Below are 14,734 nucleotides of genomic sequence, written 5' to 3'. Positions count from 1 at the left end.
CACCCAAGCCCAGCGGCACTCGGGGATTGGGGCTCTGCAGCAGCAGCCTCGGAGGCAGCTCCTGGCCTGCAAAACCCACCCGCCCGAGCTGGGCTTCTGGGCAGCCATCACATGGTGTGAAGCCGGGCTGTCACACTGAGGTGCTGGGCACCCACCTGCTCTGGCCAGGAAGGGGTCCTGAGGATATGGGGAGAGCCAAAGCTGTCGCTTTCATTTGGAAAATAAATACGTAAATGAAAAACCAAATCCTGAAAGAGGCAAAGGCAACACCACTCTTAGGCTCCCGGGTAGATGATCATAGCAGGCTAGTTCTGGTCTGCGCACTATTGCTCATGACGAGGGGAGAGCTGACCACTGAATTTCCCACTACTCTGTGGCAAAGTCTACCCACTAGGCCATAGGACCTGGTTTCTCCCATACCTGCCTGTTGAAATTGTTCCACTGTTTAAAATACAAAAGATGCATTTAAAATACCAGATGTGTAGCTGAATCTGGAATTATGTCCATGAGAAATTAAAAAAAAAAAAAAAAAAAAAAAAAAGTACTCATGACCTATGTTCACTGTTCTGTATTACCACACAGGAATGCTTGTGGGAGTTACGGTGATTTTCTGAAAGTATCATCACTGACCTGTAGTGGACATGGAACCACAGTGGCTAGGTGAAGTTTATTTTCTTGCGCTTTGTGTCTTGCTTCCACATATAAAAGGCAATTCTTCCCTTAGTCTTGTCTTCTCTCAGTAAACAATCCCATCTCCTTCAGCCTTTGATAAAGCTCAACAGAAACCCAGAAAACATGCCATACAAGCAGTTTCCTCCTTTCCTTGCCTGTCTTCCTCAGTTACCATGCCTGGAAGTGGACAAATTCTAACCTGAGCCTTTTTACGCTACATGGAAGGAAAAAATAACACACATTAGTCCTATTCCCAGGATTGGGGGGGGGGGGGGGGGGGGGGGGGGACACCCCTTTTTTCTCAATAGCATGATATGATTGCATTAGTCTCTTACAGGAGAAATTGTGTAATGCTCAGATTACCTATTTTCCTACAGAAAGGTACGTAAAGTATACTGCTAACCGCAGCTATTTAGATATACCCAACACCACCATGTGCTTTTTTTCTGTATGCTTGTAGCTTAAACTGTTGACTGTGTCAGGTGCTATCGTCAAAAGTAGTGAACAGGTCAAACCACTTTTTTTTTTTTTTTTTTTCCCCTCTCCCAGAATGGCTGTCATGTCTTATGGCAAATAACACTAATTTGTAGTATATTAACGTTCTCCATAATTTGACTCACTGGTATGAAATGTCGTTACTCAGCTATATGTTTCTTCTAAGTAATGTTGTTGACAATTCCACATTTCACACATCTATCAGTCAGAAACAACTAGGTAAGTTTTTGTGTCAATGAAAATCACAGCCAGATCTCAATGTAGAAGCGCGTCATTTGGAGTATTAGTAAGGAGATGATAGGAAGTAAAAAGAAATAAATGAAATCTCCACTTTCATATAACATAATCAATTGCAATTGGCCAGACTTAGTAGTTGTTCTGTGCTTTAATAGGTCTTTCCAAAAGAGAGTGTTAGTTAGATGTGTGCTCAATAGGTTGAGTTGATGCATAAAAAGCTCAGTGTCTTGGTTTCTCAATATTTTTCAGGAGCTACCTAATAAGAACTTAACAACAGATTGAGTCTCTGAAGTTTATCTGTTCCCCAAATCTCATTTGCCAGTACTTTTGACATTTAAAACTATTCTGGGTAGGGCAAATGAGAAATCAATGATGTGTTCATCAACCCAGTATCAGTGCAGGGTTAAGAAATGTAGATCAGCCACTGAGGAAAAAAAGCTAAAATTGTCTTTATGAAGAATAAATAAAAATGCAAAATCTTTAACATCTCAAAGACTAACATATTTAGTTACGTTAAATTTTTATAAAATACATTATACTAGAGAATTCATCAAAGAGCTTTCTTCAAGATCTGCACTTCTTAGGAGTAATACCAGAGTTTGATTAATCAGCCACTTACTCAGAATCACTGTAGTATTCCAAGGAATGTTACAAGTCCTTTAAAAAAAAAAAGATTTAGAAGTCAGATCTACTCATCTCAGAGAATCTAGATGGAATAGAATCTAAAATTAATAAATAATCCAATGTCGAATTTAAGTTCAGATGCTGCAGTGTTTTAACCATACTTGAGGTTTTTAGGAGGAGTGCAGTAGCACTTGCAACTTAAAGTGCATCTGTTTTCTGGTATCATTTAATTTTTTTGATTGTTTAATGATAAGGCAGTGTGGTTACTGCAGTTATTAGAATGACTGCAATGAAAATAATATGGAATAAAACACATTTGTACATTGAAAGGCCAGGTGGACTCTTCAGATAATTAATTTGATCCCCTGTAAAACAGAGGCCATCATGTTTTCTTGAACCAATACTTAGTTAAGCTAAAATGTATGTTTTAGGGGAAAAAAAAATATTTTTTTTCTGCTGTATCAGATTGTAGAGTTTGAAACTACACTTTCAAAGTTAGCTAAAGTCAGTTAACCATGACCTCGTACTGAAAAAAATCTAGCGATTAATATAAATGAAATCTTGAAGGCCACACATACACACACACACATGTGTGTGTGTATATTTAAATATATATATATAGTGTATATATATTTAAATAGGTATATCTAAATATATATAGTGTATATATATTTATATATATACTATGTATTTAAATATATATACTATATATACTATACACTATATAGTGTATACACTATACAGTATATACATGTATACTGTATACAGTATATATACACTATACATAGTGTATATATACTATACACTATATAGTGTATACACTATACAGTGTATACACTATATAGTGTATATATACTATATATATACTATATAGTGTATATATAGTGTATATATATATTTAAATATATATTTATATATATTTATAATGCTATAAATGTGTGTGTGTATGTATTTGTGGGAAATATATTCCCAATAGAATATATACATATATATGTATAATATTTTAATTGTATTGATTTAATTCAGGTTGGTGTGTATAAATATAAACATGCACATATAAACATGAGTTTGTAAGTAAATAAGCTTTGCGCCTTTGACTCATGCATGAGAGAGTGAACATGTGATTACTAATTCCACTTGATTCAAATCAGATTTCAGTCACCTATTTTAAAAAGGAATGTTCTGGTTAATTTTAAAGTAAAAGTTTGGAATTTTTCACATGCAATAATTAGAAAAATGTTTAATACCAACCCACCCTCTTTATTAAGTAATTTCTTCAAGTGTTTTTAATAGTGCAAAATTCTGTTTTGTATTAGTACAATAACTATGGGAATTCACAGTCAAAAAAAATCTTAAAAGATTTCCAAAGTCAAACAAAAAAATTTTAATACTGTATTTTTAGCAAGAACATTTTTAACAAAGAATGTGTACTTTAACTTAATATGGTACAACAGAGAAACCATACTTAAAAGTTTCCATTATCTAACACTCTACTGCATATTCATTTTTTTCATCTTAAAAGACCAAAAGCCAAGCTGAACTGAGCATAAAAAAGCATCAATTATAATCCTCATATTACGTCAGCTGTTAGGGTTTAGCTCACACTTTTGAATTGGTCATCTAATGAAAGGACAATTTTTACATCATTCTTTTAAAAAATGTACACACATTTCTTTTTAAAACGTAATATATATCGAATATCTGCTTCAGTAAACAAAGCTTAATTTATAAACACAATCGAAACAGCTCCATGTTGAACAGTTTCAGTGATAAACTGGACTTGTATGATGTACAGCCAGTGAGGACCTTTGTGGCTTAAAATCATTGTGCCATTGCTATACAGTAATAGCTACCTCCTTAGAAAAAAAAAAGTTATTGGGCGGGGGGGGGGGAGGGAAGGGGAATAATTCCTGTATGTGCTTAAAAATACTAAAACTCCTTTCTATCTCCTGGGACCTAAAAATGATCTGTTGCAACAGGCTTGGTTTGGTATGGTAAGCTTGTAAAAAGTCTCAATATTTCTTAATGACAATACGGCAGTTTTCGATGCAGCAACAGTAAATTGCTTGAAATTGTCCTTCAAGTTTCATGCTACAAATCCTGTTCTTCACACAGTACTGAAGGCATCAAAGGTTTGAAGGGATGTTTTTCATGAACTATATAGTCTTCAAATAGTGATCATTATACATTTTTCAACAATAGGTGTTTCCTTCAGTACATAATAGTAGGTTTGATGTATGTTCTGTTTTCTGGAGGAAAAAAAAAAAAGAGAAGAATAAAGGTCAATGACATACTTAAGCATGTTATAATTAATTTCAACTTAGGCAGGTTTCCTTCATCTGTTTCTGTACTTTTTTTTTCCTCAAGCCAGATTATTATATCTACAAGTGATATAAACGATCCATTGTGTGAATATGTTTTACATCTGAAAAAAGAGGCACCTGATGACAAAAGCCTTGTAAAGCCCTAGATAACTGAATTTGGTCTGTGTTACGCAGAGAAATGAGCTAGTTATCAGAGCACTGATGACCTTCTAACTTGATGGTATGGGTGCAGACACTTAGTTTTTGTCTGGGCTAAATTTACAATAGTTTCTTGCAATATTAATAAATGTTTCAAGGGTTATTTGTTAGGTTTTTAACACACCTATTCCATTTCAATGTAGTTTTACAAGAACCACTTTCATGCATATCCCCGCTGTGTGCCCTGCTTAGACTCTGCCACCCTCCTGAGCTGCAGGGTCACACTCCCACGACAAACCCCTTTTGGGCTCTGCCTGCCCTCCAACCCAGCCCCCCAGCCCCAGGGGACTCGCTGATCCTGCCTCCCAGGGCACTTGCCAGCCAGCATTTGCTTAATAGAGACTATAAATATTTTGATTTGGATTTTCTGTGGCTTTCTTCCTTTATGACATGTTTTTCAGTTTGTTTTGAAATGAACACTCATTTTTCTTCTTTTTTTCATAAGGCAGCCTGTGATGTCTTGCACATAAGATAGAGTAACCTGGAAATCAGCTGTAGATAAGCTTTGCAACATACCAATATACATGCACAAAACCTTCTAGAGAGTAGTGTGTTAAAATAAAATCACATTGCATTAAAAATGTAATAGAAATAAATCAATATCTATTCTTTGGAAAACTGTTCCTTCATTCAGAAACCTCCACATTTATTTGCAAATTATTTTTCCTTATTTAGGGAAACAAGTAGAAAGCCACTTATTTCCTTCATAAAAAATATTCCTAGTTATAGTACCTATCAACTGTGATTTTTCACATTAAGCAACTTTAAGCCCAGGGAAAAAAATAACACAGAAATGAAAGCTAACAAGAATCCATATTCTTGTTCATTATGCAATGAATCATGAATTCACCAAGCTAAACCTGCAAGTACTGATCTTGAAGATGATAGCAAAATGATAATATTGAGAAGCATTTTGTATAATGTTGACATCTATCCCATTACTGTTTTACATATGCCAATACTGAACACTCATAAGGAAAGAACAAGTATTGACCTGCTAACTGACACTGATCCTTGGAGCAATCTCAAAGTTTGCCACATTTCAATTTCAAAATGCATTTCAGCTATAATATGAGTGATTTATCATTTAGCAGTAGCTGTCAAAGTAACCTCCTAGATAAAACAAAAACATCTGGAACCATAAACAGAGGAGAGCAGTAGCTGAATTTTAATCCAAATCCGACATGTTCACTTCATTAGGAACAGGAAACAGCTAATTAGTAATTGAATGTTCCATGGTTTTAAGGAGGCTCATATTCTCCAAACAGAGATGATTTAATATGTATTTTGGATGTAAACAAGAATAAAGATCAGGAAGAGCTGGGGACATAACATCTCTGGAGGAATGTTTGGGAGCATGGGAACCTCCAAAGAAATGACTAAAATTAGTTTCAAGCCTTTGGCTGATTAAAATTATTGTCTTAAGAGTTACTGGGGCAAATATTAAACTTGAGGGAGGGGGTAAGGAGAAACGTAAATCTTGAACATTGCGCTTTTTTTCTTTTTTGTTTTTTCTCTAGTTATTAGGAATTTTCACGAGCTTTTTACATAGCAGGCTGTATATGATCTAGCCTGTATTAATGTTGTACTTCTAAAAAAAGCAGCTACTGAGAGAATCTGCAGGTCAGCGTGATTGCCCTCGAAAAATCACAGAAATATACAGTCTATATTTACAGGCAATCCTAAAGGTTTAACTTCTACTGCAGTAGCTCTCGTGTGAGTTGGTAACATACCACTTCTGCATTCTGCAGACAAGTAGCTGTCTTCCCGGACAGCAGGCCAAAGCCTTAAAGGTCACAAGGCATCCAATACCCATCAGTCTACTCTCTTCGAGGAGCTGGGATCATGAACCAGATTTACAAAAGTATCTTTTTGACTAACCATCTATACTGTGTGGGATTTACAAAACTGCTTAGTGCATTAGTCAGTGTATTAGTAATGGATGTCAGCAGAAGTGACATAGATAACTCACTTTTTTAAAGGCCATTAGGCATCAGCCGCATCTTCTGATACCATGTTTGATGCTTGATATTTATACAGAGAGAGAAAGACAGAGAGACCATGTATGTGTGCACATTTAAAGTACCACATTGGGTGACCTAGATTCTACGTGCAAATAAGAGATTAGGAACCCACAAGTTAGAGATTAGGAATCCACACGTGCATTCAAAATAAGAGTTATTTGCAAAAGTTACTCTGGGATTAGTAAAACAAGATATAATGGAATAGTCCCTTACCCCTACAAACACATTTTTTAAAATCTGCTGGTAATTTATAGGTGCTGAGGATGTTTCCAGGTTAAAAGCACTCTAGAAGGTGTTAGAACAGTCAGTCAGTCACAATCCTTCCAACAGCTTATTAGGGAAAAAAAAAAAAAACCCACAAAATGGAAAGACTTGCCGTCTATGACATCTAGTTTCTGAAAAGCATGCACTGCTAACGCCAGCAAGAACCAGTGCATGCCTTTTTACAGCCATGAACACAAATCCCTTCTCACAAATCCCCAAGCAAGTGGATTGAAAATTGTTAAAAAGCCATCTTTATTCAGCCACTTGAAATGCTGTATAAAATGACAGGATGTAACATTCTGTGATTCTCTTCCCCACTATTCTGCAAATAATTAGCAATAGTTGACCTCTACGTAGTCAAGTGTATTTGGAGATCAACACTACCACGGATTCAGCCAGTTCTTCTCAAACACATACAGGGAAGGGAAGGTGTGAAGCAGCAGGTACAATGCTCATCTGGATTGCTGTATCAGCAAAGATGCATGTTGGTTACTGGTCATTGCACACTTCAGGGGTTATACTTCATCAGGCCACTAATGACCTCAAGTAACCCACAATGCAGCAGTTTTAGAAGTTACTTTGGATGTTTGCAACCACCCAGCCTTCTCCCCCACCGCACCCACAGGCGCGCGCATGCTTCCCTCGCTGGCGCCGGAGGGGGAAAATCTGCGTGTGCCTCAGCCATGTCTGGCACCGTAATTTACTTAGGGGTGAAGCCAAAGTTACAGCAGGAATGAAATTTTTGGGGAAGCTATGGAGTATTAGGCGTAACTCCATTTACCAGCCTTATGATGCCAGGTAAATGATGATACCATAAATACGACACCATATATTTATGATGCTTAAAGATTAACTAAAACCGAAGTTAAATGTTTCCTAAGTTTTTTTTTTTAATTCTTGATATTTTAAATTGTATTTTATGTTATTTTAAAAAGTATTTTTTTTCAAACTGAAACAAGATACAGTCATTGAGGGTATTGTGGGGTGGTTCTGAATGGACCGGCTATTTAAACTTTGGAACAGGTTTCAGTTTTTCATTCATATTCCCTTTATTTATCAAGAAAAGCTGAATGAAGGTATCTCGAATACCTCTAAGAGAGAAGCTAAATACAAAAGCCCTAGAATAGTGTAGCTACCCAGGAGCTACTATGGATCAATACACAGAAAGGGCATAGTTAAGTATTTCCTTTTTTGGAAAGCTCTTAATTAATCTCCAGAAATCAAAATACATTTTTGTTGCTGTGCAATAAACTTAATTTAGCATCAACAATGTCATACACCAGCCACCTATGAGGAATTAAAGCGTTAAGAGTATCTTTGATACCAGTTGTACACAAAATACAATAGGATGATGTCAAAATCATCTTTTTGAAGAATATTCACTATCTTCTCAGTGTAGCTGCCTGCAAACTACATACCACTTTATAGCATTTTACTGTATTATATAGCAAAGATTTGAATAAATCTGTGTGCAATAAATGTATTCTTTTATTAGGTTTATCCCTTAATCAAATATTCATTTATGTGGGCTTCATTCTATTAAAAAATGAAATTATACAAAGGTGAGCAAAAGTGTAGATTTACAGTAGCTTAAAGCATAATCTCATTCTCTAGGGGTAATATTGACAATATAAAAACTGTATAAATGATATTCCCTAACACTAAAATATGCTTATGAGCCCCCTGTGCATGTTATACTGCTTTACAACCTACAGTGAGATGCATGACTGGCTTAATAAGCAAGACATTTTAGAAAGGGTTTTTTTCCCCTTCACAATGTATAACATGAGTAAAGATCTCACAATTTCTCTGTGAGCCAAAGCCTATGTTAATAACTGTAATTCTCCCTCGGGATAATGTTTTCTTCCCTGAGTTGCTAGTTCAGAACATGTATCTCTGGTGCTCTCTTTTAACCATACCATCATTCGTTTTTTGGGGGTTTTTTTGAAGGGTTTAAGGTCTGTATAAAAGACAAATCCAAAAGCAATTGCTATGTTTATTCATGTTTTTCTATTCTTTTTTTCTTTTTTCAGGCTATTTTCCCCCCTTGCTCTCAGGGCAATCTGCAGACATCTATTTGAGCTTTCTGAATTATTTTACTAGGCTTTGTTTGTATTGTCATTGTTCTGAGTTAGTAATACAGTTCTATTTGCATAAAAGTACTTCAAAATAAAATTTCCTCGCAATTTTCATAAAGAAAAACTCCCTGGTAATGCTAATCCAGTCAAGGAAGTGAAGCAACTTGATGTAGCCAACCAGCTACAATTAAACAATATTGTTCAAATAATTTTAGAACACTTTAAATTGGAGGAGAAAGGAAGGAAATTTGAGATCTGCTCCATAATCAGAAAATAAGGATAAATTTCATCAACTGTAAATTATTCATGGAACTTAAAAAATAAAAACCAACAATACACATTGGAGAGAATATGGGTAGTGTAGATCAGATAATAAAATCCCACTTCAGCTCTAACCTAACGTTTATTTTAGCAGCTCTCCCCATGCTTTTTGGCCTAAATTGCTGAAGAGTGGTAGTAGTTCTGCAGACAGAAAACTAGGTGGGAGGGAGCAAGGCAGCCACATTCAAATCCACATAATCCCAAAGGCTTTGTACAGCTTCCACTCAAAGGGCTGACCCACATGCTCTTGGACGACAGCGTAAGTGTGACTGGACACGAGCAGCCTTCTCCACCCTTACTATGCTATGTAAACAGAGTCAGCATTTCAGTTAGATCAGATCCATGTTGAGCTTGGCAACAGTGACACAATTAATATATGCTAGAAAATATAATGCCATAACATTAAATCTAAAAGACAAAGATGTTGCTACTTGGTTTGAACCATCCCTTATTTCCAAGGGGGAAACTTCAAGGAATACAGTTTGTATTAGCTTTTATTGTGGATGAAATCCTGCAAAAAACTCTTCCAGTAAATTCTGACTGGCCTGAAAGGTGGCTGCATCCAGACCTTTGTTAGGGGGATACAGACCATAGCAACTATGAAAAATACAGAAGGTGATCCCTTGACTACCATGAGAAAAAAAAAAAAGACCTGGCTGGCACTTGGGCTTTTTGTAGACTATAGAGGGTCTCACACTTTTGGCTAGTCAGTAGAATAACAAGAGTGAGTAAAACTGACTTCTTTGCACGCTTTGTGTGTTCTCTAGCAAAAGTTCTCCCTTCCACCTATTTGCAAATATTTCCAAACTGAATAATGAAAGAGGAAAAACTAATGCACTGTGGGTAGTGTATGGTTTCCTCTGGACTAACATAAAAATGTAAACAAGAGCTTCCGAGAGTTGTGGTACTAATGAAGTTTGGTTTTCTTTCTTTTAATCTCTTGCACTCTTTCATACTGCCTGTTTTCCACCCTTGCAGATGTGCAGTCTCTGATGTCTAATACTGCATGAGCTTATTAACCTCTTCCTCAGGGAGAGCATTACCAGACCTCTTCTCTTTGCAGCTGCTTATTCCAACAAAATAGGCAGGACCTGTAGTACCTTACATTTCAAAGTTACATCCTCCTGTATATGTGGCATTTGGTTTTTTTCCCCCACTTATTTTGTGCTTAGGACTATTGACTCCACTCTGTCAAGTATTTCCACATCCTTGTGGAATCCAACCTGATAACTTGCACATAAAACGGGATTTATAATGAGTAACGATAGTCAAGGACTATACTTTGTTCACTGAATACAAACTATGCAGATGCTGGATTGCAATTGTCAGTTTGAGTAAACAGGGAGATAACATAGCAATTCCTGCTTAGGAAATATTCAAGCCTACGGACACTGAATTATTGAGTAAATGTTTGAGCCCTTTGTAAGAATAGAAAGGTATGGACCTTCACACTCAGTAGTCTCCTGGGGAAACCTTTCCCCATCATTTGTTTCCAGGAAATCACAAAATCTCAGCTTCCTCCCTCATATGTATGTGTGTCTCTATATATAAAGTCTAAAAACATTCTGCATAAAAAGTACAATCAGACTAAGATCAGTGACACCAATATTTTTAAAGCACTGCATCTGTATCACAGGCAGGAGAGCTATGCAGTGTGTTAGCACTGTAATCTCATGGCTAGTGACTAAAGAAGAGCCTTTTTCGGTTAGCAGCTAATGAGACAGGTTTCGCTAGTGCATTGCCAATGCATGGATGAGTATGACAGTCTGGTAATTGCATAAGAGTTACTGCAGGAGGCCAAGGGGTTCTAAAGAGTGTTTCTGGAAACTCTGCAAAATGACACAGCACAAGGTAACTAACTACTGGAGGTTTAATAATTCATATCAACCAGAGGAGGACATGCAGTAGCGATAAAACATGGCTTGGACAGGAGGAAGAAGACCTAAGACTCAAATGAACAGGCTAGCTAAGGACTTCCTCACAGGGAAAATACCAGGTTTTTGTTTAAATTGAAGAGGAAGGAGCCCATCTCAAAGTTCCTAATCACAGGGTGGTGGTCCTGTTCTTATTTAAAACTGGAATGGCTTGAATATTTGTTTCAGTGAAAGCAAAAATAGCGCTGTAACTTCCAGGCTGCTGAGCTTGTCTCTTACAGTTGTAGAGCACGCTGAAATTCCTTGGAGTGGTTGGTTTCAGTGGGATTGCAGCATTCGGAAGTATAATTTGATAAAATAATGAAGAGGTTACATCTCTTAAAAACACTAGCTTCCTTTTCTGTCTCCTTTCCACCCTTTTTACTATGGGTTGGATTTTCAAACAGACTGGTAATATTAGAATATTGAAAAAATATAGCAGGGGGGGCCATGATTTTTAAAATGTTAAGCCTACATAATAGAAAACAAGGTATGTTCCAAACTTAAGCAGTCCTCACCTTTGGCAAACAAATAATAAAGAAAAAAAAAGTCATTCAGAGTTACTGACAGTCTTGTGCTAAATCTTTCACAAACTGCCAGGTTATTTCACAAACCCGTATCCTCCCCTTGCATGTACAGTGAACCAAGTTTCCTTTGAACCGTGATTTCTCCTCCGAAAAGTCTGTCCTACTATGCTGATGTCTCTTTCCCGAGATCTGGAGTCTTTTTATTTTTTTGTAAGTTGTTATCATCAAGTATTATGGTAACTTCTATTTTTTAAAATTTTAAGATAACATTGCTTTGCTGATTGTTCCAATATCCCCTAACAATGAAATATAGTAATACAAAAGTTAACTAAGGTATAAACATGCAAAAGGAGAAGTCTCCGTGCGATCATAAAATGATGTTATTTTCTGTTCAGCAGTTCATGTTACTGCTGTTCATGCTAATTAATTAAAGGAGCTGTTGCTGTAATGTGCAAACAGGGAATCTGAGAAACTGAGAGGGCTTTTAGGTCTCGGAGTGAAGTTAAGTCAATCTGGGCGCGGGCAATCAAATGTAATGAAATCACTTGTCAGTGCTAAGCTTGCAAAAACTGTGAAGTTTGACTAGGGAGTAAAAGGATTATAATTAGATTTCCAATAGGATAATAACTAAATGGCAGAAAGCAGTAAAGAGAAAATATTACTTTGTTAGCTAATGGTGCTGCTGTTCGGTTTTAGTTTTTATCAGCACACTTGTAGTTGTGCTAATTTAATTTGCTTTTATCAGCAAAAATGCACTACTTGAATGGTACTTGAATGTCATTTGCAAAAATCATTGATCTGAAGGTGCACTTAATGACACCCAGTATGTTTATTTTATGTGAAACGGAGATTAGTTGATAAAATGGTTGATGCACTATCTTGCTGGCCCACAAGTGAGTTATGGAAACAAGAACAGAAGGGTATCTGTGTGCATGCATCGCCCTCTCCTTCAGTACTCAACAATGCAGGGGGCATCATGACTACAGCAACTATTACTTTTTTATTTTGTCAGCTAAAAAGCTTCTCTCAGATTAAGCTATGCTGGATGAGAAGACTAGGTATATGGAAGATGGAAGGTATTAGACCGTGAAGTTAGAAAAAGTGTTAGTATTGTATGCACAAATTTTCAGTTCAATTAAAATACAAAGCATAGAGAAAATGAATCAACTTAACGGAAAAGATTTACAATGCATATCAGAATCGCAGTATATGAACAGCTTGTGTTAATAAAATCATTTTAAGAAATGAGCATAAAATATGATACGACTTAATCACTGTAAAAGGTGGTTGTGCAGTATTTTTGTAATTTTCCTTTAAACCATCTTAAGGAGATACTGGCAGTGGAACTAATTGAATTTCAAAGCAAAGGCACTGTGTGAATGATAGATTTCTGTCCAGCAGAGCTATTGACAACAGAAAAAGAAAGGTCTGCATTGATGCTAAAGCTTTTTTCTGTGCACTAGAGAGATATTTTGAAAGCTTGAAAACAGCTTTGTATTAGGGTTGCATGTTTTGACCCTCGCTCCTCCCAATGCCCAAAAAACAAAGCCAGCAAATGAAGTGGGCAATGAAGGGAGTGTGTTTAAATTGTTGAAGACTAAAGGGCGATAGTAGCTGTCAAGTTTTAAAAACTGTAATCAAAGGAAAATAGAATACAAAGATATTATAGTATCAGCATAAAGAAAAATGAAGTAGATGGTGCTACAGGACAGAAACGCTTTGAAATCTAAACAAGCTTATAGGAGTTTTTCAGAAACCTTATCAGCTGAGAATGCTTTGTGAAAGAACTGGCTAAGCTCATCACACTTCTAAATATGAGCAGGATTATCATGTTTAAATTGTCAGAGAAGTCTGTGTACATATTCATTACTGTGGTGAAGACAAAACACGATTTGCCACTGAAGTGTAGCAAGAGCGTATCAGCAGACTACAGGGAGTGCAGGAAAGTTCTCCAATGCTTTCTGATAAGTCAAAGGCAGTTGGAAGTGGCTAGGCATCACTGTCCCCACAGTTATTTATAATCATTTTGATTGCAAAAGTGGACAGATTTGAGCCAATGCTAACAGTTTGCTTTTTTCCTGAATTAAATATGGAAATTAAGAAATTAACTTCCTTTTTTTTTACTAGATTCACTCTAGATGCACCTTTGACTCTCAGATTCTTTGTGGGAAGAGCAATGATCTCTGCAGGTATCATAAACAGCATCATAAATGTTAGGAATATTTTTGTTTATCAAATTTAAATGCATGTTTCAAGTGCTTATCCAAAATTTTGACTATTTCTGGCACTAAAAATTTTCAAACTGCAATGTTTAGAGCACCCCTCTAATGATATGCATAAATATACACATACATTCACATGTATATATACACATATATACACAGATGTATATAAAATAAGTAAAATTGTGATTCTCCTTCTTTGTAATACATAGTAAATGAACCTAAAATCACACAAGAAACAGAAACAGCAGAAAAAAAATCTTTGAAAGGTTTCCTGTACAGGTGACAGAACCATCTTGATGAAGATTGCCTGACATTTCTCGTTACGAAGCCCTGCTCCTTACATGTCTTTTAAACTTTGATTTTGTAGTTTTAACCAGAATGGTCAGCTATTTCCAAGAACAAGACTAAGAAAAAATTCAGGATTTTACAATAAAAGTGGTTCTAATCACTCTGCTGCATCTGGGACTCAAAATACTGGACTTCATCCCCTTCAGCCAGATCAAAACCTATGGTAAAATTATGATCTGTATACATGGAAAGACTTCAGACTCTGGCCTCATGACATTGTCTGCACATCCACTATCCAAGCCTGACGAATACTGATTTTCCTTGGCAGTATAGACTGGGTTGCTGTAGGCTGACTCAGTTGTGCAATTTCTCTTTCATACTCCTAGGTCTAGAGCATGATAAAGGAAGCAGCCTGATTCAAATGATGTAAGTGTGGAAAAGTGAGACTAGCAAGGAAGTGCCACAGTGTGCCTGGAGTTAGGGCAGAGGACAGGACAAACACAGAGCCGGGGTACAAATGATGAGACTGGCAGAGGCAGGCTGG

The 14,734-nt window shown here is 36.5% G+C and overlaps 1 protein-coding gene across 2 annotated transcripts in view; it reads right to left on the bottom strand.

Annotated features, from left to right (window-relative positions):
- Positions 1-3,380: 3,380 nt before the first annotated feature.
- The window catches only part of DACH2 (dachshund family transcription factor 2), a 331,997-nt gene continuing 320,643 nt past the window's right edge, over positions 3,381-14,734 (bottom strand). For both annotated transcript variants that reach the window (XM_026101310.2, XM_026101309.2), the window contains exon 12: positions 3,381-4,277. In XM_026101310.2, coding sequence (XP_025957095.1) covers positions 4,240-4,277 — 38 coding nt within the window. In that variant the 3' untranslated portion in view covers positions 3,381-4,239. The remainder of the gene's footprint in view (positions 4,278-14,734) is intronic.

The sequence above is a fragment of the Dromaius novaehollandiae genome, chromosome 11 (assembly GCF_036370855.1).
Source record: "Dromaius novaehollandiae isolate bDroNov1 chromosome 11, bDroNov1.hap1, whole genome shotgun sequence".
NCBI classification, from domain to species: Eukaryota; Metazoa; Chordata; class Aves; order Casuariiformes; family Dromaiidae; genus Dromaius; species Dromaius novaehollandiae.
This window is presented reverse-complemented; position numbering and strand designations above follow the sequence as displayed.